The sequence below is a fragment of the Arabidopsis lyrata genome (assembly GCF_000004255.2).
Source record: "Arabidopsis lyrata subsp. lyrata unplaced genomic scaffold ARALYscaffold_4, whole genome shotgun sequence".
In the NCBI taxonomy this organism is placed as follows: Eukaryota; Viridiplantae; Streptophyta; class Magnoliopsida; order Brassicales; family Brassicaceae; genus Arabidopsis; species Arabidopsis lyrata.
This window is the reverse complement of record NW_003302552.1, coordinates 13314147-13339282: the sequence shown is the minus strand read 5'-3', so window position 1 is coordinate 13339282 and position 25136 is coordinate 13314147. Positions and strand designations below refer to the sequence as shown.

Below are 25136 nucleotides of genomic sequence, written 5' to 3'. Positions count from 1 at the left end.
TAATTTGAATATATATTTCAGGGATTGGAGCATTTTTCCGGGACTTATGTTCGAGGACTTTACAGAAAAGTCGTGTTCAAATTCTAAAACAGAATATTATTTTAATCTTATGCAACTTGGAAAAGATCTTTCCACCATCATTTTTCGATGTGATGGAGCACCTGCCTATACATCTCCCTTACGAAGCTGAATTAGGCGGCCCGGTCCAATATAGATGGATGTATCCTTTTGAGAGATTTTTCAAAAAGTTGAAAGGAAAAGCAAAGAACAAAAGATATGCTGCAGGATCAATTGTTGAATCATATATCAATGACGAGATTGCTTATTTTTCAGAGCACTACTTTGCAGAACATATACAAACAAAATCAAGGTAAATGTGTATATATATATATATATATGTTTATATTTGGCATGTACTTCTAACATATTAACTCGTTAATTTGGATCAGGTTAACAAGATTCGATGAAGGTAAAGTTCCTGTATATCATGTTCCTGGGGTACCTAACATATTTACGCAAGTCGGCCGTCCAAGTGGAGAAATGCGTGAAGTATGGCTTTCAGAGAAAGACTACCAAAGCGCACATGCATATGTTTTACGAAATTGTGCATATTTTCAACCAATTGAGAGGTATAAAACATATCTTCCAAAAATCACTCTTTAATTTACAATATCCACTATGATTATTCATATATTTTTTGTGTTTGTATAGTATGTTCGAGGATTTTCTTTCTGCAAAATATCCGGAATTGACCGAGAAAGAACTATACACAAAAAGAGCTGAAGAATATCAATTATGGGTTAAAGATTATGTATGTCAACATATTTTTTTTAATTGGGTTAAGTGATGATCATTTATTTCAATTTCTAATTATATATATTGATGTGTGTTTATATATAGGTTACATATTGGAACGATACTTCTCCATTTCCTACTTGGGTTCAAGAGATTGTACATGGACCTTTGAACAAGGTTAAAACTTGGCCAATGTATTTTACAAGAGGCTATTTGTTTCATACGCAGAATCACGGAGCTGGACGAAAGACATGTAACTATGGGGTAAGTGTTAAAGGTGAAAATTACGCGGATGCATCTGATTCAGCGGATTTCCACGGGAACTTAATTGATATCATAGAACTCCAGTATGAGGGCATGGTCAATTTGAGGATCACACTTTTTAAGTGTAATTGGTATGACCCTGTTATCGGTAGAGGCACTCGGCGGAGCCAAAGTGGCGTTGTAGACGTTCTATCAACGAGAAAATACAATAAATACGAGCCATTTGTTCTAGGTACGTATACTTGTATATTAAAATTCTATATATTTAAAACATATATATTCCGTATATATATTTATACATGAATAACTTTTGTATACAGCTTCTCAAGCAGATCAAGTTTGTTATATTCCTTATCCATATACGAAGAAACCAAAGAGCATTTGGCTCAATGTTCTAAAAGTGAATCCGAGGGGAAACATTTCAGGAGAATATGAAACCAATGACGATCCAACTCTTTTGCAAACAGAAAATGATGATGGTGTTTTGCTGACTACAATTGAAGATATTGTACTTGACAATCGAGTTGAAGATTTTGACCCAATAATCCTCGATTACGATGTTGGTGATGCTGAACCAGAAGATGAATTCCAGTGTAATTTATCGTCTTCTGACGATGACGAAACATGATCTGAAGAGCGCTACTAAATCCATAACTATTTTATATTTATTTATGTAATTGATGTTTAATTATTAAAATTATAAATAAAACATGTTTAATTATTATTTTACTGAATCCCATTATGTTTAATTAGTTAAATTATGTTAATTATGAAAAAATTAAGTAGTGATTTTTTACCGACTAAAACGCGACTAATATTGGGCTAACAAATTAGGAGGCCCAAACCCAATTCCAGTGTAGCGACTAAAAAGCGACTACTCAAAATATTTGGGCCTTTTACGAGGCCAAAGCCCACTAACACTTGGTAAAAATGAAGGAGGAAACCCTAGTTCTTCATTCTTCTCGATCTTTCTTCTTCGTTTTCTCCGCGTTCTCTCTACCTTCGATCTCTCATCTCCGATTCTTCTACCTTCGATCTCTCATCTTTGTTATTCTTCGCCTTTTAATTCGATCTCCAATCTCTCTGCTTCATTCCTTTTTTGATTCTGTAAACCCTAGTTCTTCGATCTCCAATCTCTTTCTTCTGTAAACCCTAGTTTGATTCTGTAAACTCTGTCTTTTGATTCTACGATGCCTAACGCCGGTGGAGGACGAGGACGAAAGCGAAAAACAATCCCTAACGTGTCTCAGCGAGCCGGTGGGTCAGCGCCTTCCAAACGACCAAGCACGCTACCTCAACAGTACAACTTCACGCCGGCGGCGGTTCAAGTTCCTCCGACGCAGTCGCCTGAAGCACCTCAGGCCAATTTGCAAGGCCAGCCGACGACAGCTCCCCACTTCCGCAACTATCCGCCGCCGGTTCAACTTTTCCAGAACTCCACCAATCAACAACGTGAAGTAGATCCACCGGCTCGATCTGAAGAAGTCCAGTTTAATCCACCTACACAACCCAATCTTCAGGAGGAAGATCCAAATTCTCCAAATCAGAACTTTCAGGCTCACAGCCATCCGTCTTCTCAAGGCAACAACTTCCAAGAAGAATATCCTCCAGTGTTGCCAGAGCTCCAGGAGGACTCGCTGCGTTCTCTCAATGCGTTGCTTGCGGTGCCAGATAGGGAACTCGTCACCACTGTCCTGTCTTTCAAACCCCGACCAAATACGAAATGGTATGAAACAAACTCTGTTGTGACGAGTAGAAAATTGTGGATTTGTTGTTTTAGACAACTGTAGAATTGTGGATTTGTTTGTTATGTTCTCTGAATGGTAATGAGTAGTAGAAGATTCTAAATTCTGTGAATGTGTTTGGTAATGAGTGATGTTTAATGTGAACTTGTTTTTTCATACTTGTGTAGAATTCCGTCAATGTCTCTGATGGGTAATGAGTAGTTATCTGATGGTTTAAGAGTTGTGTGATGACTAATGTGACTGTTTTATGCTTAGTTCTGTGATGGTTTATGATTTTTGTGAATGTGACTGTTTTAACCATAGTTCTCCGATTATTTGCTTAAGTTTAGGTTTCTGATATTCTGTTTTGGTGAGACTATGTGGCAACACTCTCTGGTTTCCTTTGTTTTATCTCCTTATTTCTATTTGTAACCTTTTTTAATTTTTCTGATGTTGAGTTTTGATAACTTCTTTTCTTCTTTGATTGTTTCATGTGTTTGGAGGTTTACTCGCGACAAGAAATCGAGACTGGTTCGGAAGATTACTAAAATTTTTACAAACAAATTCGATGGTCCTTTCTATAGCTGGTCATGTGTGCCTCGGGATAGACAAGAAAGATACTTTCTCGAGTTTGCGGTACAGTGTTCTGTCTTATATCCATGACTATGTAGAATTTTTTGTGTTTTTTTCACTCACATTATCTCTGTTTTTTTGTAGAAAACACACACCTGGGATCCATTAATCACAGGGACTGTGCAATATCACTTCGAGGAGATCATCGCACGCCGCATGAAAGACATGGTTAGCGGCGTAAGGACTTCTCGAGTTCAACCTACGTGGATTGGCAAAACTATCTGGGAAACAATGTGCGCTTACTGGGACACAGAAGAAGCTCAGGAAAGGAGTAAGACCTATTCCAATGCTCGTATGTCTGACCGCAACGGTCTCGGTCCTCACATCCACTTCTCAGGGCCTAAGTCTTATCAAGAAATCCAAGACGATATGGTAAGTTTAATTCTGTTACTTCTTGTTATTAAACTTTGTAACTATGAATTCAGACATCTGTTTTGGAGATGTTAATATCTGTTTATTTGGTTACATTGCAGGAAGAGGAATTGGGAAGACCGGTAAGTCTTGGTGAAGTTTTCATCAAGACACATACAAGGCCGGATGGTACATATGTTGATCGGAAAGCGGAGAAGATTGCAAAAACTTATGAGCAGAATGTGCTTGATAGGTTGAATGAGCTAGAGGCAGGTACTTCTGCAGTTTCTGATGGCACTTCACGAGCTCGGGAGCTCACAACAGAGGAGAAAACCACCATCTTTCTTCAGGTTCATTTTCCCAAAACACATTCATATAGTCTTGCAGTTTAAGTTGTTATTCTCTAATATTTGCCTTTATGTTTCTTTTCACAGTCCACTGAGAGAGATGCAAGGGGAAATCCGTATGGAATCGGAAGTCTGAAGAACACTCTTGTCAGTGGCAATCGCAAGTACCCTGGAGACTCATCATCCTTTCAAGCTCTGGAAGAACAGCTAAAGGATGCTCACCGCAAAATAGAAGAGCAGGTTGCATATAATGAAAGGCGAGAGTCTGAGGTTGCTTCCTGTGAAGCTGAGCAAGCTCGAGTCGCGGCTGAGCAAAAGGACAAGCTCGAGCACTTGTCCTTGGTGGAGAAGTATCTACGTCAAACTGATCCTCAATTCCTCCACTTCATGGCCACTCATTCTTCTTCAGCTGGTACCACAGAGCCAATTCCCCAACAAGATCCATAGGTTGCTCTATTTCCCAACTCTATTCCTTTTCCCTTGAACATTGACGTGAACATTATGTGTGATCTGTAACTGTTGTAGTTTGCTATGTTTAAATGGTTTGAACACGAACTTAATGTGTATTTCCCTTGTAACTGTTGTTATTATGATTAAGGTTATTATTGCTTTCCTTAAAAGTTAATTTTGATATTTAAAAATAGATATAGAATGACAATCAGAACCGTAACAAATTATAATTCAGGTCTTACCAAACTTTTGTTCTATCAACCTACATAGTCGCCTAATAGTCGTAAAAATAGTAGTCTAATAGTCGCATATTAGACACAAAATTTAACGACTACGTAGTCACTAATAAACGTAGTCGTATTATTAGTCGCCAAATTGTCGTAACATAGTCACTAAAACTTTACGACTAAGTTACGACTACACTTAGGAGACCAACTATACATGCGGTTTAATCGTAGCATAGTCGTAAGTTAGTCGTATTATAGTTACGACTATGTTACGACTAATATGGCGACTCATCATATATAGTCGTAATTTAGTCGCAAAATAACGACTAATTTAACGACTAAAAAGTTTAGCGACTACGGATTTACGACTATATATATTTGTCGTATGATAGTCGTCTTTGCATGTTTAACGACTATTTTACGACTAATGTTGTAGTCGTTAATGGGCTGATTTCTTGTAGTGTGGGTTAAAGCTTGAACTGATCCGATAATTAAGGTCTGAATTAATAGTTTTGCACCGGCCTTGTTATTTTATTTGTATTTTCTAATTATTTTATCACTATTCAAACCTTAATGATCCATGTAATTAACACTAACCTATTATTGTTTAATAATCACAAATATTAAAAATAATATGTTTAGAACTGCCATGAAAAAAAATTTAAGTATGCAACTTTCATTAGTTCACATAATTAAAAAATAAACACATAGAGTATTAGAACCCAATAACAAAGAATCATGTCTACCAATTTTGTAAAGACCTACAGAGCCCAATTTGTTTTTATTCAACTCTTTGATCATATACCCAAAATGAAAAACTTAGAAACGGAAAGTTCAAACTCAATCATCGGTGGTTTAGCAGATGAAGTCACCGTCGTTAACGGTCACAGTAACGGCTCCGTCGATCTGAGCCTTGTTTCTTCAAAGCTGCAGCAAAACGCATGGATCTACTCTCCGTGTAGCGTATCAAGGAGTTCCCGGCGTGTATTTTGAAGCTACCACCGGAAGAGCATATCCGAAATCTGAAGATATTCGGTGTGATCAATTCGATGTTGCGTTTCAGGCGGTGGAGCTTTGGGTCGCCGATCGTCTTGTTTTGCCAATCGAAACCTAAAGAATTACGATCTCCTCCTCGTCACCATCTTCACATCGTCGGCGAGGTTTAGATCCCGGTTCACCACTGTCTCCTAGCTCTTCCCGGAGTCCGTACAGATTGAATCACATATGCGATTTCTCATTTTCTGTAAAACTGGTGAGTTTTTATTAGACTAATGAAAGGTATTTATAATGTTTTGAGAATAATATAGGGTTTTGGGTGAGTGAGTTCCTAAAATCTTGCTGATCAAGTACACAATATCTTCAAAAAATTTTATTATTGGAATTGAGTAATTTTCTTGCAAATCTCGAAAAAAAAAAGAAATATAGGAAAGATAATTATGAGTAATTAGTTGGGATGACAGCCAATGGTAGAGATTTTAGAAGGAAAGCGAGAGATTTTTGGCAACAATTTTTGAACGTAACATCTTTGATTTGGGAGAGATTTTTGGAATATGCTTATACCGAAATATATGTGTAATTATCTACATTAATGACGGGTTTTTTTAGATTTCCTTAAATGTCTTATCCAAGATCCGGATATAGTAAAACCGAGTAAAACCCGGATCTAAATTATTAAAAACAAAAACCCCCTGCAAAAATAGATATGTAGATTGTTATTTTGATTTTAAATTTATTGCAATTTAAATGGGCAATTGCCTATATTTAATCTGTTATTGTAAAAGAAAAATGACATAGCTTATTATTAGAATATTAAACAAATTTATTAACATAATATATATATATATATATATACTGTTAAAAAAATAAATACGTTTTTTTCTTTATAATTTCATAATATATGTATATATTGTTAAAATCTGGACATTTATTATGAGCATAAATATGAAAACGATTTTCCATTAAAATCGGCTATTTATTAGGGTCATTAATATGAAAGATATTAAGACAACATGGCTTCATTTATTAGTTTGAAATTAAGACAACATCCCTTAAATTGCTAATCCAAGATCCGAATAGACTAAAACCCGGGTCAAACCCGGATCCAAAAGAATTAAAGCAAAAAAGTACTATAAAAATGTATATGTAGATTGTTTTATAGATATATGGTAAGTATTATTTGAAAGAAGATACATTAAACGCACTTCCATTAATTAGAGTTTGTGCAGCAAGTAACACCAGTACAGAGATAATGTCTACAAATAAATGTAAGTAACATTTATATTCTTATAAGAAAGAGAAACCCAAAAAGAAAGAGAAAAATAAAAAAGACTGACTACAACAAATAAAGAAAAATTCATCATTATGCGATCGCCGACCAATAATGATTACGAGAATAGTAAGAAATCACCTAATACTTTAAAAGGAAAAATATATAGAAGAAACAAAAACGATGGGAAGTGTCTTAAGGAGGAGGAAACGTTGATCTGTAACAATATATAGCTGAGGAGTTTCAGCGAAGCGGTTACTGCATTTTGCAGTGATCTCTGGTTCGTCTCTTCGTTACGCGTACGTGGATTCTCAGGATGTCACGGGCTATGTTATTTTTTCAAACCTTCAAAATGTTATTTGATTTATATTTTAAAGATCTTTATCCAAATTATCCACTACGCAGCCATTTCACCACAACGACCGACCATTTACGTCAATTTTAAGTGATTCATTTACTAAGCTAACGTTAGTTTAAAGTATGTAATTTACTAAGATAAGATTAAGTTTTCAAAAATAGTTTAGAAAATAAGGTTTTTGGCGACCAGAGTAAAATTGATTTGAAACCTTACATTTTATAAAATGACGGAGGTAAAAGATCGTAAAATATTTATTTTGATCTATTATTTTTTTTTAATACTAAGAAGTTTTGGATCTAGGCTCGTACATCCTTTCCGGTGAAAAACCAATGTATTTTATATGTTCTCTTTCCAAGTGCTATTTGAACCGACGACTTATATGTTTTGTCTCGGAATCTTTACTAATTGAACTATCGACCCTTAATAAATTTTGATCCATTTTTCAAAGAAACCATATTATCGTTTTCTTAATTATCATGTTATCAATTGTTGTCTAGTGCAAATTAAAGATTGTTTGTATTATCCTCTATCGTCATTGTCTATACAAAAATACGTAAAAATAATTGACTATCACATCGTACAGTGAAAAGATATTCATCGTCATAAAACAAATATGGAAAAACTCAAACGTAGTATTTGTTTAATTAATGGAAGTTTTAATATTTTCTACAAGAAAGAAAAAAGGAGTTTAACTTCGCTAGATTTTTTCTTGCTGACAAGAGAACTCAACCATACAACATTTTCAGTGGATCCCATTTATCTCAAAGAAATAAAAATGATGAACTAAACGACCCGCGAACCAACGATCACCACTCTCGGTGGGCCGGTTTCTTAACCGATCCTGTGCTCGCCGGATCCGTGGTTTCGCGTATTGCCCTGGTCGGGAGCTTTATCTCGGTCTTGTCGTGCGCGTTGCTTCCGGATAACACAAAACCCCGGCACGAAAAGTGTCAAGAAAAAAAACATTCAAAAAAAAAAAAAAAAATGATGAACTAAAGTCTTCGTTTTCTGTGGTCACTAAAGTGTAGTGTGGGGTTAGCCAAAGGGCAAGTAAAATAAAAACATTAATACAGTCCAAATACACAAATACCAATGAATTTACACATTATTTTTTCCTCTCTTGTTCCGTACAGGTTTTCGTATCAACACAAAATATAAATCTATTTTGAAAATAATTAATCGTAGAACAACAAAGGATAGCAAACGATAACCACATAAAGAGTGCTGCACCGATCGAACACTTTGTGTGTATAAATATCTATTTCTAAATATTAAAACAAAGAGTAAAATCAATTGTTGATAAGAAAACAAGTAAAGTGATAAGTCCTGAATTATAGTGTTATATATAGATAGTTTTCAAGTTTGTGTTTATTGGACCAAAGAACCGTCGGCAAATTTTTGTATTGCTATAAAAAAATGCAACAAATTTTTTTGATATACGGTATTCCTTGGCGGCAAAACTGTGATTATTATTTATATAGTTGTCAGAAATATAAATTTTAGAAGATATCAAAAAATATATAAGTAAATTTTAGAAAATAAAAAAAGAAAGGCCAGGAATGAAGTGTCTTTTCCACCTCAACTCTAGCTATATAAACCCCTCCATACTCTTGAAGCAAAATTCACTAACAAGAGCGAACACTCTCACACAACTCCTAACTATAACAACAATTCATCAAATCACTTCCGAATAATGCAAATCTCATCATCATCATCATCATTAATTTCTTTCTCCTCTATTTATGTTGATGAATCGGCACTAATCACAATAACGAGTGTAGTAGTAGTGGTAATAGTAGTATTACTATTTCAATGGTGGTTGCACCGGAAAGAGCAAAGACGACGGCTACCGCCTGGCTCCATGGGTTTGCCTTACATCGGAGAGACACTCCGCCTCTATACAGAGAATCCCAATTCCTTCTTCGCCACTCGCCAAAACAAGTACTCTTTTCTTCTCCTACATAGTTTATTTTTTTTTTTTTCCATCCAATTTCTTTATTAGAAATCAAGTGTAGCATCATTGTTTACAAGAGAAGTAACTTCTCCTACATAGTTACATACATGAATAGGCATGAATTATTGATATATTCACTTTAGGTGTATCGTTCATTGTATTCTTTAAGTTATAATTTTGATGGTAAATGTTAAGTTATTTGGAGGGGATGGTGGAGAGGGACAAGAATATTAATCAGTTCTAATCCTCATTCGAGTAAACTATGGACCGCAAAGCAAAAAAATTGTTGTTACAAAAAACGTATTTAAATTTTTTTTAACCAAATCATGGTAGTCTTGTGGTTGAACGATTCACATTATGAATCCAACCAAAGTTGCGTCCTTTCATTATAGTTTTAGTCACAATAATCACTTTCACTTTTAAATGTTTTAAATTATGTTTTTGCACAAATTCCGAAAATAGTCTAACTGTGAAATATCTGATCCGCAGGTATGGGGAGATATTCAAGACGCACATATTAGGATGTCCATGTGTGATGATAAGTAGTCCTGAGGCGGCCCGAATGGTGTTAGTGAGCAAAGCTCACTTGTTTAAGCCAACTTATCCACCTAGCAAAGAGCGTATGATTGGACCAGAGGCTCTCTTCTTCCACCTAGGTCCGTACCATTCTACCCTCAAGCGGCTCGTTCAGTCTTCCTTCATGCCTTCTGCTCTCAGACCAACCGTCTCTCACATCGAGCTCCTTGTCCTCCAAACTCTTTCCTCTTGGACATCCCAAAAGTCCATCAAGACCCTCGAATACGTGAAACGAGTATGTCTCTTTCGTCTAATTTGGGTTATATGCATGGATGGTCCATTGGTCCTTGAGGCATGCCAAAAGAAATATTGACAAAATAAATTCCAAATTTTGCGGGCCTCACTTCTTTAAAAGAAAATAGAAAAATAAAAGCTTGGAACTTGTGTTTTTTGCATTACCAATATTTAAATATATATTTTTCTTAATAATAATTCGAAACAAAAAATTGGTTCACAAAAGATGATACTAGTTTTGTACTTTTTATGAAATATATAAACTAAATTTAAAACACAATTTTATGAACCGAAAGAAGTTGTTTTCCTTTTTTGGTATAGTAGAACCCTTGTGTTTCAAGATCTCCTATGGTTATTTTTTTTGTATTGGATCTTTATGAAATAATTGATTTGAGAGGGGGGGAATTGGATTTTTGGGTGTAGTATGCATTCGATGTGGCGATCATGTCAGCGTTCGGGGACAAAGAGGAGCCCACTGCAATTGAAGCAATTAAGCTTCTCTATCAACGTCTCGAAAGAGGTTACAACTCCATGCCTCTCGACCTACCGGGCACACTTTTTCATAAATCCATGAAGGTATATAAAGTTTATGAACTATATAATAGATGAAGCCATGATTGTTATACAAATATAGAGATGAAATTTTTAAGGGAATTTGTACATAGAACGTGACAAGTCCATGTAGAATTGTAATATACCACATAGAATATTGGAAAAACAAAAAATTTGTACAGTTTGGTTTTTAGGGGACCACATGTGTGCGATATTATTTGACATAGGTTAGATTCTTTTCACAAAAACGTAAAGACAAATTCATATTCAGCGTAGATGTTTGATGTGATGAAAATACTTCCATTCATGTTAATCTATTTTAATGAGCTAATTAATAGTCGGGTTAGTAAATAGAGACCTATTAAATAGATATGTTTTTGTAATTAAAAATTGAAGGCAAGAAGAGAATTAAGCGAGGAACTAAGGAAAGTGATAGAGAAGAGAAGAGAGAATGGCAGAGAAGGAGGAGGACTATTGGGAGTACTTCTCGGAGCAAAGGATCAAAAACGCAATGGCTTAAGCGATTCACAGATCTCCGACAACATCATCGGTGTTATTTTCGCCGCCACTGACACCACCGCTTCTGTCTTAACTTGGCTTCTCAAGTACTTACACGACCACCCCAATCTGCTCCAAGAAGTTTCGGTAATACTTACTACTTTATCTATATATGGTTTTTTTTTTGGTTTATCTTTTGCATGTGCGTATTGCGAGAGATCCATTTAGGAATAAATATGTTCCATCTTATATATGAAAAGACTGTATCGCAGCAAAGCTTGTGATATAATATATTTTATCAAACTCGATTTATATGTGAGTACACTACTTATTTAAATCACATGCAAATTACGTACTATTTATTTTTAATACAAAAAAATTTGGTTATCTAGCCAAGAAGCCATTTCATTATTCTTATGTAAAACTTTTTTTTTTTTTAATAGAGGGAGCAAGTCGGCATTCGTCAGAAAATAAGGAAAGAAAACCGAGGAATCTCATGGGAAGATACAAGAAAAATGCCACTGACCACAAGGGTATATACCATTTCAATATATTGAAAAATAATGATGGTGTCATATTATTCTATCGTACAATCACTTTTTTTTTTTTTTTTTTTTTTGTACAATCACTTAATGGTTACTATACGTACTTTTAGGTGATACAAGAGACACTAAGAGCAGCAAGTGTATTGTCCTTTACATTTAGAGAAGCAGTACAAGACGTCGAATTCGATGGCTACTTGATCCCAAAGGGTTGGAAGGTTCTTCCTCTTTTCCGGCGAATCCATCACTCCTCCGAATTCTTCCCCAATCCCGAAAAGTTTGACCCTTCTAGATTCGAGGTATACATGTAAATAAATAAAAGGTTAAGATTATCAATTAGGTAGACATATGCATGGTAGATAAAATCAATGAGACATGTAACGATGCCTTTATATGATGTATATGGATGTGTTTGACCTACTACAAATTATTGTTGGTGAAAGATAGAAAAATGCATGAATATAATAAGAGTAAATGGAACTCAAATCCAAATCTAGGGCTAAGTCAACTATGTGGGGACTTTGATGGACTTATTACATTGCATGTAGCTGACATCTTGTAATGTCGACAGGTGGCACAAAAACCTTACACGTATATGCCATTTGGAAATGGAGTGCACTCATGTCCAGGAAGTGAGCTGGCTAAACTTGAGATGCTTATCCTCCTTCACCACCTCACTACTTCCTTCAGGTATTTTTAAATGATAAACTACAGACCAAAAAAATTTATTTTATTTTTCTTAATGACAAAAATTAGACATAAACATAAAAGAAAGAACTATAGGGAAAAACCTTCTCTAAAATAAACTTCTGAAAAATATGGTTTTTATGTAGATTATATGCTTTAGATATTGTAAGTCTAATTAACAAAATTCTCCTCTAATTGATAGAAGTAACTATAACCAGTGCCGGTCCAAACATTTTCAGTGCCTTAAGCGGAAACAAAATTTGTCAACCAAAATGTACTTTAAAAAAATTTCTAGAAAATAATCATACTATTTTTTTTTTCAAATTTAGCTGTATAATTTAATTGTCATGAATGATTAAGAGATGAAACTATAGATATTTGATCACTAAAACTATATATATGTATATGTTTTAATGATTACACCATAAATTTTGTAAGTTTTTTTTGTTTAAACCACTTCATATATCTATATGTACTTCTGTAAAGAAACAAATAACATTGGACTCCCATGATCCCTTCGAAAATTACATGGCTAAATTCAACATGTAAGAAAAACTTAAAAAATATCATACAAAATAGACAAACATTTACTTACAAAAATATGAGACAATATACAATTTTAAATGGAGACCCTAAACAGCCGTTTCCCTTGCTTATGCTAAGGGCCGGCACTATAACCACCTTTGTCATTTTACTCCATATAACACAAGTCTCTTATAATTGATAGAATTAACCATAACACAGTTCTCTTCAAGTCCTCATCTATAATAATACTACATTGCTTCAAAACTATTGTAAGTCGTCATCACTTAATGATGTCATATATGCGTTTAAAACTTTTATTTTGGTAAAAAAGAAAAAAAAAAAAACTTTTATTTTGGTATATTAACTACGTGTTTTGTTGAAGATATGATGTTTAGTTTGAACTTGTGATCACGAAGGGTCCATATGAACCCATGACGAGAAAAAAAAAACACTTGTGATTGTAAAGACTTGGAAAGAGATTGCTAGCTGTAATATAAGAATCAATCTTAGATTTTGTTTCCATTCATGAATACATACGAGTAGATATTTGTTGACAACAATAATTTGTAGTACCAAAATACTTCTCAAAACATGTGAATCGGCGACCTGTCAAATTAGTACTTACTCTATATATGGTCCAACACAAAAGATGTGAATCTCGTTTGATATCAATTTGTTTGTATATTTCAATCTTACTATTATTATTTATCAAATAATTTACTTATGATTGAATAATAATTGATGAAGTTATGGGTTTTAATTTGCAGATGGGAAGTGATAGGAGGTGAAGAAGGTATACAGTATGGTCCTTTCCCTGTACCCAAGAAGGGTTTACCAATAAGAGTAACCCCGATTTAAGCCTAAGGCATAGTTGGATTTTTTTTTTTTAGTCGAATAAGTCATCTTTAATTTCTCTATTAGTAGAGATTTTTCTTTTTAACTTTAAAATTGGCCTCCAATTTGGCCCTTTTTCTTTTGTAAATTTGTTATCTCAAAAATCTTATGTAAAGTTGCAATTCAATGAATCTTTTTTTTTTTTTTTTTCAATTCAGTGAATCTTATTTTTATTGCTTTGGACGTATTGAAATATCTTGAACTCTAATGTACATTTCCAACTAGCTATCATGTTGTGACAGTTGCGTTGAAATATTTGCGTTTATGTTTGGATCCGAAGCAAACGCCAAATTTGGAATTTGAATTTTCTTTTTTAACCTCTTGGATATCCTAAGTATTCGATTTATCCTTTAGAGTACGTGGTAGTATATTTTTTCTTCTTTAGCATCATCCTACAATGCAATAATTTCGGATATTTGTTTAAGATTCCGTTCAGACATATAATGAGCTGAGGTAGACGTAATTGTTTATACGGAAGCAAACGTATTATATTTATTTACTTGTAAGGTTTTAATTGGTAGTACTTATATTATGAGTTAATACAAAATCATATGGAAAAGTTCAGACCAAAAAAATAAAGGTCATAAGTAAGTAATCGTATTTAGTATTTACTACTATAATCTAAATAATTCGAATTAGATAACCATTATCAATATTATTGAATGTCACAGCAACCACGGAAGTACATAAATCGTTGAGCCGTGGAAAGGAGACAAAACATATTTGTAGTCTCGTGATAAAACGAATCGCCACGTGTCCACAGTCGGGTATGTGCATGAGACCTAACACACTTTGTAACTAAACTTACGTGGAACTCTCGACTTCAATAAAACGAAGAAGATTGAAATGAATCTAATTCATTGTCCCCGATTTGTCTCTGTCTAAAGTCAGAGAATCAGAGATTCGTTACAGAGTAAAATATTGGTCCACTTAAGAGTCTCTAAGCCATTTCAAGGGTTTGGTGGACAGAGATTTAACATGCTCCAACCCTTTCTTATCCAATTTGTCCCCTCTTGTCTCTCTTTAATTTATCCCTACCTCTAAGTTTTCACATGATTTGTTCTTGGAAGTGTCTCTCTCAATCTTATTGTTTCTTATTTTCTTTTATTTTTTTTTAAATGTAGAGGATTTGATGTGAGACGACTAAAACGTGTACAAAGAAAAGAGGGGAGAGTACTGGGGATTAACACGATCGATATTCCTTTGGATATTCCTTTGGATTAGGTACGTGAAGTAGCCGAAACGTATATGTTTCAACCTATATATTTTCAATCTAATCGACGTAATTCAAAAATACACACTACATCTTCTTATAACATATATATATATATATATATATATATATATATATATATATATATATATATATAATATGTCGATAAATAGACAGTTCATCCCCAAAAAATATACATTACGATGGTTTAAGGTGCCACGATTTCGATGTTTAGTTTTTGCTTGATATCAAGGTCCTATACATTGTTTATGAGGAACAAGTTATCAGTGGCGGACCGAAGAATTTTTTTTACTTGGGTCAAATGATAACTAATAAAATAAAAAAAATTCATTAACGTATAAAATATCCTACAATTTCTTTTTATAAAATAGAACATCTTACAAAAACATCGTGTGATCTTTCGTAAAAAAACCAAATGTCCAAAGCTTTATATAATCATAAAAGAAAGGAAGATTATAGCTCATACTTCATATTTTTGTTAAATCATATATCTAGATACAAAGATTAAAAAAAAAAAGAATAGTACAAATATATGTTGATACAATTAGAAAGAATATAATTAAAATCAATAAAACAAAATTAAAATCTAAATCTAAATCTAAATATGTACTTACTCGTAGTAGAGATGAATAATATATTGATTGTTGTAATGGGATACAATCAATGGTTTAAGTTATGTAGAAAACTGTCTAGGTTAATTATGCTTTAGGTTATTACATATTAGGGTTCGTTGGTTAGATGGACTTTTCTAATTAGGTAAAAATTAAATAGTTATTTCTTGTGGACTTTTTGTAACTTTCCAATTAAACAAAAACATTGGGCCATAATTAATGGGATGTCAAAAACGAATATACAATGGATTCAATATTAGCAAGTCTATAAACTCTTAAGAAAAAATCAAAATTAATGGTGGATCAATTGAAACATCTTTCTTCCATATAAAGGATAAGGTGGTGCCAGCGCAAAGCTTTAAAAGAATTGATTTGGCCATCTATGTCACCAAAATGCACTTATCTTTTTGATCAACTGTTCTAAGAGAACTTCACAGTTAAGCGTGTTTGGGCTGGAGTAGTTTCAGGATGGATGACCTTCCGGGAAATGATTGTCGGAACTGTGTGAGTGAGGACAAAACACAGGAAAAGATCATGTGGTGATTTATAGGGTCAGTAACCAAGTCTTTAAAGCCTTCCGGACGTAACGGACCGGCCGTCGGACAGGAGTGGGCCCATGGGTCCGAGAGAGGACGTGGGGCCCACTGGTAGGGACGGTCGGGGCGTTACAAAGACCCTATTGAAACCAGAAATCACATCTTCTTCAACTATTGCTATTCAAGTCAAATCTGGAAAAAGATAACGAAAGGTGTCCTGGGAGATCGCTACACATCGAATTGGAACCAACTTACTACACTCATTGCCAGAACAGAACTAGAAGCGAATCTACTGTTACTCCTAAGGTATGCACTTCAAACCACCATTCACACAATTTGGAAAGAAAGAAACAACCGTCGGCATGGAAAAAATTCAAGGACAACCCATCAGTTAGAGAGAACCATCGATAAGACCATTCGAAACATAATCACTTTTCTTCGCAACTCAGGAAATCAGAAATATGAGAATCTTCTCATTTATTGGTTTTCCACTCGAATCTAAGTTTTTTTTTTTTTTTTTTGTAGAATAGAGAACATCAATCTTTCTGTCTAGAATCGTCGCACTCAATGCACCAACAATTGTTTGGTGAATATAATTTTAACATTCATTCAAAAAAAAAAAAATTTAAAGTTGATGATCTATTTTTCTCTCGTAACTATCATATAGCATCAGATCCACCTAAATTTGAGAATTCATTTTATTTTTTCACGAAAACAAAACTTTTTCTCATCCCAGGTGATTTGAGTTTGTGTCTATAACATCAACGTGATTCTTGTCAAAACTTAGAATCGAATATCTTCATATAAACGAAAATTTGAGATATATATATCACCAGATTTCACAACATCAGTTTGCAAAAAGCAGTGAAATAAAATCAAAATCAGATCACCTCGAGAGATGTTGAGATACTGATTGTGATCATCGAAAATAAATAAATTTGAAATTTCTCACAACTATTTCACATATCCGCTTGCGAAAAGCTACGAACAAAATAAAAATCAGATAAATCCGAGCGATGGTCTAGAAAACTTATTCAGTCGTACTGATTCCAACATACGTCGGAGAAAATTGAACGTTTTTGGCCCTGAGATGTCTACCTATTACGCTTTTTTTCTCATCTCGCCTCTTGCATGTATCCGATTTAAGTTCCAATAAAGAATATAGATTTTGTCACAAAATTATCCAGTTAATCATCATAACTAAAGATGATGAAAGGAAGGTTGAACAAATTTTATCTCCAAAATCATTTAAATCTAAAATCAAGATTTTAATTGCAAAATATATTGTAACATTTAATAGTTATGAAAATATCAAATTTTGGCACAAATAATCATTTAAAACTAAATAAATTTATATGAAGAAAGCAAACCGAAGAAAGAAAAACTTGAAACAAACATCATAATTTTTTCTTCCATGAGTGTATCTTTTTACATAGGGATTGTAAGTGATTTGGAGGAAAATTTTTGTTCAAGTTTATATCTCATCACTTTTATATTCAATTTTTATTGTTTAATTCAATTTATGATTTGAAGTGCAAATGTAAAAACGGATAATTTGGCACGAAAAGTTCGTACCGAACCGCATTATATCACTTATATAAACAACATTCTTCAGGACTGACTCTTGTTAATTAAAATGTGTTGACAACAAAAATAATAATTCAATTTATGACACTCTTTCTTATTACATGACAAAAGCTAGCCCATTTGTTCTACAAGGCCCAAGACGTGTAACATTTGGCCCATACTTGTACTCGAGTATCTGATTTAAATAAAAGCTCTAATAAGCCTCTCTAATCCATGAACCAAACACCAAACTTCTTCTTGGAAATCGGTTTGAGATTCAAAAACCAAAAAACGGTTTAAACAAACCGGTAAGTACAAGTTGGATTCTGTAAAACAAAACCGGTTCAAGGATAATCCACAGAAACAAACAACAAGTACAGAGTTGAGACATAATATCATAAACCTTCTTATCTCTCGATAAACTTCAGATATACAAAAAAAAATTAAAAACCCAAACTTTTATTTTCCCCAATCAAAAACCCTAATCTCTTCTTATCTTGTTTGATTTTTGATTCCACAAACCCAATAAAAAAAGTTTGCATTTTTTCGTTTCAGATCTTCGATTTCGCCATTTTTCTTAACTATTATGCGAACTAAGTTTTGTTCTTCGTGATTCCTATACGACAATGATCTTCTTCTCTAAGCTTAGTCGCTCCATTTCTCGTTCAAGGGTTTGTTTCATTTCATTGATTACTTCTCAGATTCGTTCTCAATTTGTGTTTTTTTTTGTTTCTCTCCTGATTCTTGTTTATATATGAAATCAGGGGTTTTTGTACGGTGGTGGGGTTAGATCGGCGGTGTTAAACGAGGCAAGGCTGCTTACTTCGCCGGGTCTTGAGGCGGCGTCTGTGAATCAAGTGGAAGGTGGATTAGGGTTTATAAGAAGACACTTTGCTTCTTTAGCTTCACGGAAGGGTTTAGTCAATTATGATTTGATTGGTGTTTTTGCTAATCCAAAGATTCGTAGATTCTTCTCTGATGAAGCTCCTAAGAAGAAGAGTATGTTTGCAAAAATCCTAACCTTTTGAATTAAGTGTTGAGAATTGATTCTAAATTAGTGTTTTTGTTGTTGTCTACATTTTGATGATTTGTGTAGATTATGAAAACTATTTTCCTAAAGATACAAAGCAAGAACCCAAGAGTGATCAGAAATCAGAGCATAAAGGTAATAACAGAGATTCTATAGTTTTCTTATGTATTGGAAACTTAGGGATATATAGAAGTTTGAATCATCTTTATACCATTGTTTTCGCTTTTACCGGAGTCTTAATTCTCGCCAATGAATGTAACCTAGCTTTTTAGAAGTTATGGTCAGTATTTTGTGGAGTCATTTCTATAACAACTTAGCTTTTGAAGATACTGACCTGTTGGTGCTACTAAAGGATTCTAATTAGTGAATATGTTTTTTTTGCAATACAGAAGGTTCAGAGAAGAATGAAAATGAGAACGTGGGAGATATGTTCATGAATCGATTCCAAAATTTGCTGATTCCTCTATTAGCTCTTGCTGTGTTCTTTTCTTCTTTCTCGTTTGGCTCTGGGGACCAACAACAGGCAAGTATATTTAAACTAAGCTTTGTGATATTCTTGGATATGGAACTACAGATGTGGTTCTACTTGTATGTTGTCCACTAATATCCCATGCTACCTTTTTTTTTGTTTCAGATTAGTTTCCAGGAGTTCAAAAACAAGCTTCTCGAGCCTGGTCTAGTTGACCACATAGATGTTTCAAACAAATCAGTAGCAAAAGTCTATGTGAGGAGCTCACCGAAAGACCAACAAACAACTGACGTTGTCCATGGCAATGGTAATGGTATTCCTGCTAAAAGAACTGGTGGTCAGTATAAGTACTACTTCAATATCGGTAGTGTTGATTCTTTTGAGGAGAAACTCGAAGAAGCTCAAGAAGCGCTAGGTGTTGATCGTCATGAATATGTTCCTGTCACATACGTCTCTGAAATGGTCTGGTATCAAGAGTTCATGAGGTTTGCACCGACTTTATTGCTCTTGGGTACTCTTATCTATGGGGCGAGACGGATGCAAGGTGGATTGGGTGTAGGAGGAACTGGCGGTAAGAATGGTCGTGGAATTTTCAATATAGGCAAAGCCACAATAACAAGAGCGGATAAACATTCCAAGAATAAGGTTAGAGTTTTGCCTTTTTTTGAATGATCATATTGGAATTTATAAACTGAATTTTTGTTGTTTTCTTCGCCAGATTTATTTTAAGGATGTTGCTGGATGTGACGAGGCTAAACAAGAAATTATGGAGTTTGTACATTTCCTTAAGAACCCAAAGAAGTATGAAGATTTGGGTGCTAAAATTCCGAAAGGGGCACTTTTAGTCGGTCCGCCTGGAACCGGAAAGACCCTTTTAGCAAAAGCCACAGCGGGAGAATCGGGTGTACCATTTCTGTCTATTTCTGGCTCAGATTTCATGGAGATGTTTGTTGGTGTTGGGCCTTCGAGGGTGAGACATTTGTTCCAAGAGGCAAGACAATCTGCACCAAGCATTATATTTATAGATGAGATTGATGCGATTGGTCGGGCAAGAGGTCGTGGAGGTTTAGGTGGAAACGATGAGCGTGAAAGCACTCTGAATCAGTTGCTAGTTGAAATGGACGGTTTTGGTACAACCGCTGGAGTTGTGGTTCTTGCTGGGACCAACAGACCAGATATTTTGGATAAAGCTTTGTTAAGGCCTGGCCGTTTTGATCGCCAGATAACCATTGATAAACCTGATATTAAAGGGCGTGATCAGATTTTCCAGATTTACTTGAAGAAGATCAAACTTGATCATGAGCCATCGTATTACTCTCAAAGGCTTGCGGCTCTCACTCCCGGGTTTGCTGGAGCTGACATTGCAAATGTCTGTAACGAAGCAGCTCTTATTGCTGCTAGACACGAAGGAGCCACGGTTACAATGGCACACTTTGAATCTGCGATTGATCGTGTTATTGGTGGTCTGGAGAAGAAAAACCGGGTAAAATGCTTTCTCCTTTTCGACAATGCTTTTTACTATTTTCTCTGTTTTTTTTTCCAAAAAGCTTGGAAATGGTTTTATCTGAATTGATTACTTATGAGCAGGTGATAAGCAAGTTGGAGCGACGTACCGTTGCATATCATGAATCTGGTCACGCGGTTGTAGGGTGGTTCCTCGAACATGCAGAGCCGTTGCTGAAAGTGACTATTGTGCCACGTGGCACAGCGGCTCTCGGATTTGCACAATATGTTCCAAACGAAAACCTTCTCATGACCAAAGAGCAACTCTTTGACATGACTTGCATGACCCTTGGTGGCCGTGCAGCTGAGCAGGTAAAAACCCTAATTGCTACTTCAACATTTCACATTATGGACATCCCGAAATTTAAGTGAAAAGAAACGGGATAAACTTTCATTACCGTATTTCCACTCTTCGATCCTCAACAGAAAATATAGGAATGTTGCTACGGTTCAAGATCTGTTAAGTTTCTGGTACTTTTTCAATACAGGTATTGATAGGAAAAATCTCAACGGGTGCGCAGAATGATCTAGAGAAGGTGACAAAGATGACGTACGCGCAAGTAGCTGTATACGGTTTCAGCGACAAGGTTGGGCTGCTCTCGTTTCCACCAAGGGATGATGGCTACGACTTCTCTAAACCATACAGCAATAAAACCGGCGCTATCATAGATGAAGAAGTTAGGGAATGGGTGGCCAAAGCTTATGAGCGGACAGTAGAGCTGGTTGAGGAACACAAAGTGAAAGTGGCTCAGATCGCCGAGCTTTTACTAGAGAAAGAGGTGTTGCATCAGGATGATCTCTTAAAAGTTTTAGGTGAACGTCCATTTAAGTCCGCCGAGGTGACTAATTATGACCGGTTCAAGTCTGGGTTTGAGGAGAGTGAGAAGGACTCGGCCCCCACGCCGACAGTGGAGCCTGTGGTAGATGAAGGAGTTCCTCCGCCGCTTGAACCACAGGTTATTCCGACGTAGGAGAAACGTCACTGTTACAATTGTAAATTTTGATTCAGAATGCAATAACACAAAAAAAAAAAAAGCACTCTTGTTCTTCAATGTTTTTTTTAGTGACGAGGAACTTTGTTAGTAATGAATATTTTTTTGTTTCCTAAATTATTGCTTCTAATCAGATTTTTTTTTTTTTTTTAATTTCACTTTGCTTATAGTTTGCGTTTTGTAATAAAGGATTGATGATGATATTGTTACATCTTCCAAGGTCGATGAATGAGAAAGTTGTGTATGATTAATTGAAAAAAACTATAGACCCGAGTCGAAATTTCCGATTTGTTCATTTTCAGTCTCAAAACATATCAGATAGGAACATATTGATATAACCTAAAAGGATGGTCCGACACATCTAAGTTAAAAAACCAAAGCTTTCAGACAAATCTGTAGTATCCTCTGGGTCCTGGTCGCTTAGGTTCCATCCAAACTGTTCCAACCAATTGACGAGAGAACGTATGAATGCTTAAACAATTAAATTATCTTCAGCAGAACCGTCTAAACCCAGTTTTTAACCATTGAGTGAGTATTTCTTCCCTGTGAACACTTGAAACTTAGCTTCATCGGATTTTGTTGAACTCTCTTGCTCGATGTTCTTTGGAGCAACCTATATATACATTTAGAAGCCATACTTTATCAGTTATCTTCAATGGATGACTAAAGTGAATCACATAAATGGAATAATCCAGGGAAGAGAGACAATACTTTCACTGTTTCTTTTGCAGCTAACGGTTTGCTATTTGAACCAAAGACAAGCTTTCCTGATCTTTGCCGTGGTGTGGTAACTGACAGCTTCTCATCGTATTTCCCATTTTCGGTTGGCTTTTCTTGCTGTTTTGTATCTTCTGGTTCAGTTTGTGTTTGTGCTTTTCCATCTAAACGTTTTCCTGATCCAGTGAATGGCGTGAATTTGGGAACTTTGCTTGCAGGTTCTTCTTCTTCTTTAACTGCAATGAACAAAAAAAGTAAAAAGAAGTACAACATGAGGGTTATTACTTCTAGAAAGAACGGTATCGACACTCAATAGAGAATTTCCAAATGAGCAAACCTTCGAGAGGTCGTTTGTTTGAGGGAGTCAACTTCTGTAGCTTCTCAGGTTCTTTGTAGTCAAGAGGAGGAGCAAAATCAACCTCACAATCCGTTTCAATAATACTCACAGCTGAAGAAGGTTTTGCCTCAACCACATTAATGTAATATTGCTTGTTGTTATACGGAACCATAATTGTATCACCCGTGGTTAAGCAAGAGTAGCTCCTAAGCGTAGTCTCCAAGCTGCAAAAGAAGAATGATAAGAAACACATACTTCAAAACCATATTCAATAGAGTGAAAATGATACAGTTTCAAAACTACAAACATGGCTTTTGGGTTGGAAATGTCCAAGAAATCTTGAGTGTGAGGCTGCAGCTTGATGTAAGTCCCTTTTACCAAGCTGATATTCTTCACTTGCATAACGTCTCCTTCTTGAAGAGACATGTTTTGCATCATCTATAAGTAATGCCAACAGAAACAAAGAAGATCAGATTAAGAAACTAGTGAAAGAAACAAAGAGCAAGAAGATGAAAATCAAGTATATACCCAATACGGCAGGTAAACTAGGCCTTCATCTGCACTGAATTCTAGTACACCGCAATGTGAGGTCTTCTCAACAGAAACATTACTCAGTTGAAACAACATTGGGTATTCAATATGCAAAGAAGCTGAAAAGATGAATTCAGAAACCACAAACATTATTGATAAGGCAGAAAAGTTCAAGCAAAGACTAAAATAACATTAGAAGATGCAGTATTAACGGCTCACCAAGACGATCGAGAGCAGAAGGAGGCATGATAACTACAGAGATTCACAAGTATTCTCAGAGATATATATCATAAAGAAACTATCTATAGAGAGACTAAAGGAAGAGAATAGTAAATTTACTTTTGTCACCCTTCTCAAGATGTGCCTGCATTTAAAATGTTTAAAATTAGAATCGTTTCGCTTTCACTTTCTTTATCATCAAAGAGAGCTGAGATTACAAAAAAAATCAGACCTTGTCAATGAATGTGACTGGGTAACAACGGTAACACTGCTCGAAGCTAGAACCATCTCCATTCATATCTCCACTGCCACACAAATAAAGAGAAAAAACACTTCAAAATCTGATCTTTATTAAATAGAAGTAACAAGATTTAGAAAATTCTGGTTTACAACAAAACCCATTGAGGCAAATCATCGAATACCTTATGGGCACAAAATAAACAAAGTAAAAATCAACTTCAGAACCTCATACAATGATCCAATACGAATTTCAATTCAAAGTTTTAAACCCATAAAGATAAGATCTCAGCAGAAAACAAAATCAAAAGCGATCATCGGAAAAACTTAAAAACAAACTAAAATCCAAACTTATGGAACCTTAGTGGATGAATCTAGATTGAGTAAATAGCTTAATAAGAACGATAGAGATGATCGAAACAATTTTGAACACTTTTATTTGGTTAAAATCCAAAAGATGAAGAACAATAAAGTTAACTAGAGTTTGATCAACTGTACCAAAGAAGAAAACGATCCGATTTTAGGGTTTTAAAGCTGGAAGGTCGTATTAGTCAATGGTAGCAGATCGGAACTGAAAAATTGGAAAAGTTGTTTTGATTGCAGAGAAAGAATAAAGAGGGGAGATGGGGAGATACTTCTTTTACTAGGATATGACCCGCGGGTTAATTATTTGATTTTTTTATTTTTATAAATTGATGAATTTATTGTGTATAATATTTTTTGTTGTATACCGCGGGTCACATGCGTTGTATCTAAAATAAAATATTTTAAGTTGTATTTGTTTTGTTTAGTGTTTAAGATTGTATAATTGTATTTTGATTTGTTATTTATAGGATTTCACCTGTGGTATATTGTCTCGTATTAATATTGACCCAAACCCGTCCAACCATATAATCTAAAATGAAATTAAACATCATTTTGTTATTTTTTTAATAACACTTTTATTTAAATGTCATATAATTCGAGTTAATTTGAAAGTTGCTTTCAAATAGTTTCCATGTATATTTTTAAATTAGTGTGTGTTTTTGGACCAACCCGTAAAAACAATTTATAATTGTATCTTAAAATACTAATTAGGATTTCACCCGTGATATACTGTCCCATTTTAGATAATTGTAAAAATTAAAGAAAGATCCGAATGACTCAATTTCGGGTCTGAATAAAATAACGACATGATTAAATGCTCAATTTGTTCTTAAAAATGTTAATATAGACTAGATTGTTACCCGCGGTAAACCGCGGATTAATTATTTGATTTTTTTTGTCTTTTTATAAAC

The 25136-nt window shown here is 34.7% G+C and overlaps 4 protein-coding genes across 4 annotated transcripts; 3 read left to right on the top strand and 1 right to left on the bottom strand.

The window, feature by feature from the left end:
• The first annotated feature begins 3085 nt into the window (after positions 1-3085).
• On the top strand, positions 3086-4023 carry LOC110229361. The gene is made up of 2 exons (XM_021029286.1): positions 3086-3419; positions 3501-4023. The coding sequence occupies exons 1-2, from the start codon at positions 3234-3236 to the stop codon at positions 3861-3863; spliced, it is 549 nt and encodes a 182-aa protein (XP_020884945.1). The 5' UTR covers positions 3086-3233; the 3' UTR covers positions 3864-4023.
• A 4927-nt stretch (positions 4024-8950) lies between these two features.
• On the top strand, positions 8951-14026 carry LOC9317095 (abscisic acid 8'-hydroxylase 2). The gene is made up of 8 exons (XM_021029504.1): positions 8951-9356; positions 9859-10180; positions 10603-10755; positions 11128-11376; positions 11673-11762; positions 11885-12070; positions 12343-12461; positions 13751-14026. The coding sequence occupies exons 1-8, from the start codon at positions 9109-9111 to the stop codon at positions 13839-13841; spliced, it is 1458 nt and encodes a 485-aa protein (XP_020885163.1). The 5' UTR covers positions 8951-9108; the 3' UTR covers positions 13842-14026.
• Positions 14027-18158: 4132 nt separating this feature from the next.
• LOC9315268 (ATP-dependent zinc metalloprotease FTSH 3, mitochondrial) lies at positions 18159-21974 on the top strand. The gene is made up of 8 exons (XM_021027618.1): positions 18159-18495; positions 18589-18823; positions 18921-18989; positions 19244-19377; positions 19489-19968; positions 20042-20806; positions 20911-21138; positions 21315-21974. The coding sequence occupies exons 1-8, from the start codon at positions 18451-18453 to the stop codon at positions 21795-21797; spliced, it is 2439 nt and encodes an 812-aa protein (XP_020883277.1). The 5' UTR covers positions 18159-18450; the 3' UTR covers positions 21798-21974.
• Positions 21975-22043: 69 nt separating this feature from the next.
• On the bottom strand, positions 22044-24482 carry LOC9315267 (ubiquitin fusion degradation protein 1 homolog). Its single transcript, XM_021027620.1, has 9 exons — positions 24358-24482; positions 23855-23927; positions 23743-23767; positions 23623-23655; positions 23401-23522; positions 23180-23310; positions 22873-23096; positions 22530-22771; positions 22044-22431 (listed from the first exon to the last, which is right to left on the bottom strand). The coding sequence occupies exons 2-9, from the start codon at positions 23918-23920 to the stop codon at positions 22336-22338; spliced, it is 939 nt and encodes a 312-aa protein (XP_020883279.1). The 5' UTR covers positions 23921-23927; positions 24358-24482; the 3' UTR covers positions 22044-22335.
• Between the last annotated feature and the right edge of the window lie 654 nt (positions 24483-25136).

Coding starts and splice junctions, on each gene's coding strand:
- LOC110229361 (XM_021029286.1), top strand. CDS start 3,234: ATGTTGAGTTTTGATAACTTCTTTTCTTCTTTGATTGTTTCATGTGTT. Junction 3,420..3,500: donor GATACTTTCTCGAGTTTGCG/GTACAGTGTTCT, acceptor GTTTTTTTGTAG/AAAACACACACCTGGGATCC.
- LOC9317095 (XM_021029504.1), top strand. CDS start 9,109: ATGCAAATCTCATCATCATCATCATCATTAATTTCTTTCTCCTCTATT. Junction 11,377..11,672: donor ATCTGCTCCAAGAAGTTTCG/GTAATACTTACT, acceptor TTTTTTTAATAG/AGGGAGCAAGTCGGCATTCG. Junction 12,071..12,342: donor TTGACCCTTCTAGATTCGAG/GTATACATGTAA, acceptor TAATGTCGACAG/GTGGCACAAAAACCTTACAC.
- LOC9315268 (XM_021027618.1), top strand. CDS start 18,451: ATGATCTTCTTCTCTAAGCTTAGTCGCTCCATTTCTCGTTCAAGG. Junction 19,378..19,488: donor GCTCTGGGGACCAACAACAG/GCAAGTATATTT, acceptor TTTTTGTTTCAG/ATTAGTTTCCAGGAGTTCAA. Junction 21,139..21,314: donor GTGGCCGTGCAGCTGAGCAG/GTAAAAACCCTA, acceptor TTTTCAATACAG/GTATTGATAGGAAAAATCTC.
- LOC9315267 (XM_021027620.1), bottom strand. CDS start 23,920: ATGAATGGAGATGGTTCTAGCTTCGAGCAGTGTTACCGTTGTTACCCA. Junction 23,656..23,742: donor TCTTGAGAAGGGTGACAAAA/GTAAATTTACTA, acceptor GAATCTCTGTAG/TTATCATGCCTCCTTCTGCT. Junction 22,772..22,872: donor AAACAAACGACCTCTCGAAG/GTTTGCTCATTT, acceptor TGTTCATTGCAG/TTAAAGAAGAAGAAGAACCT.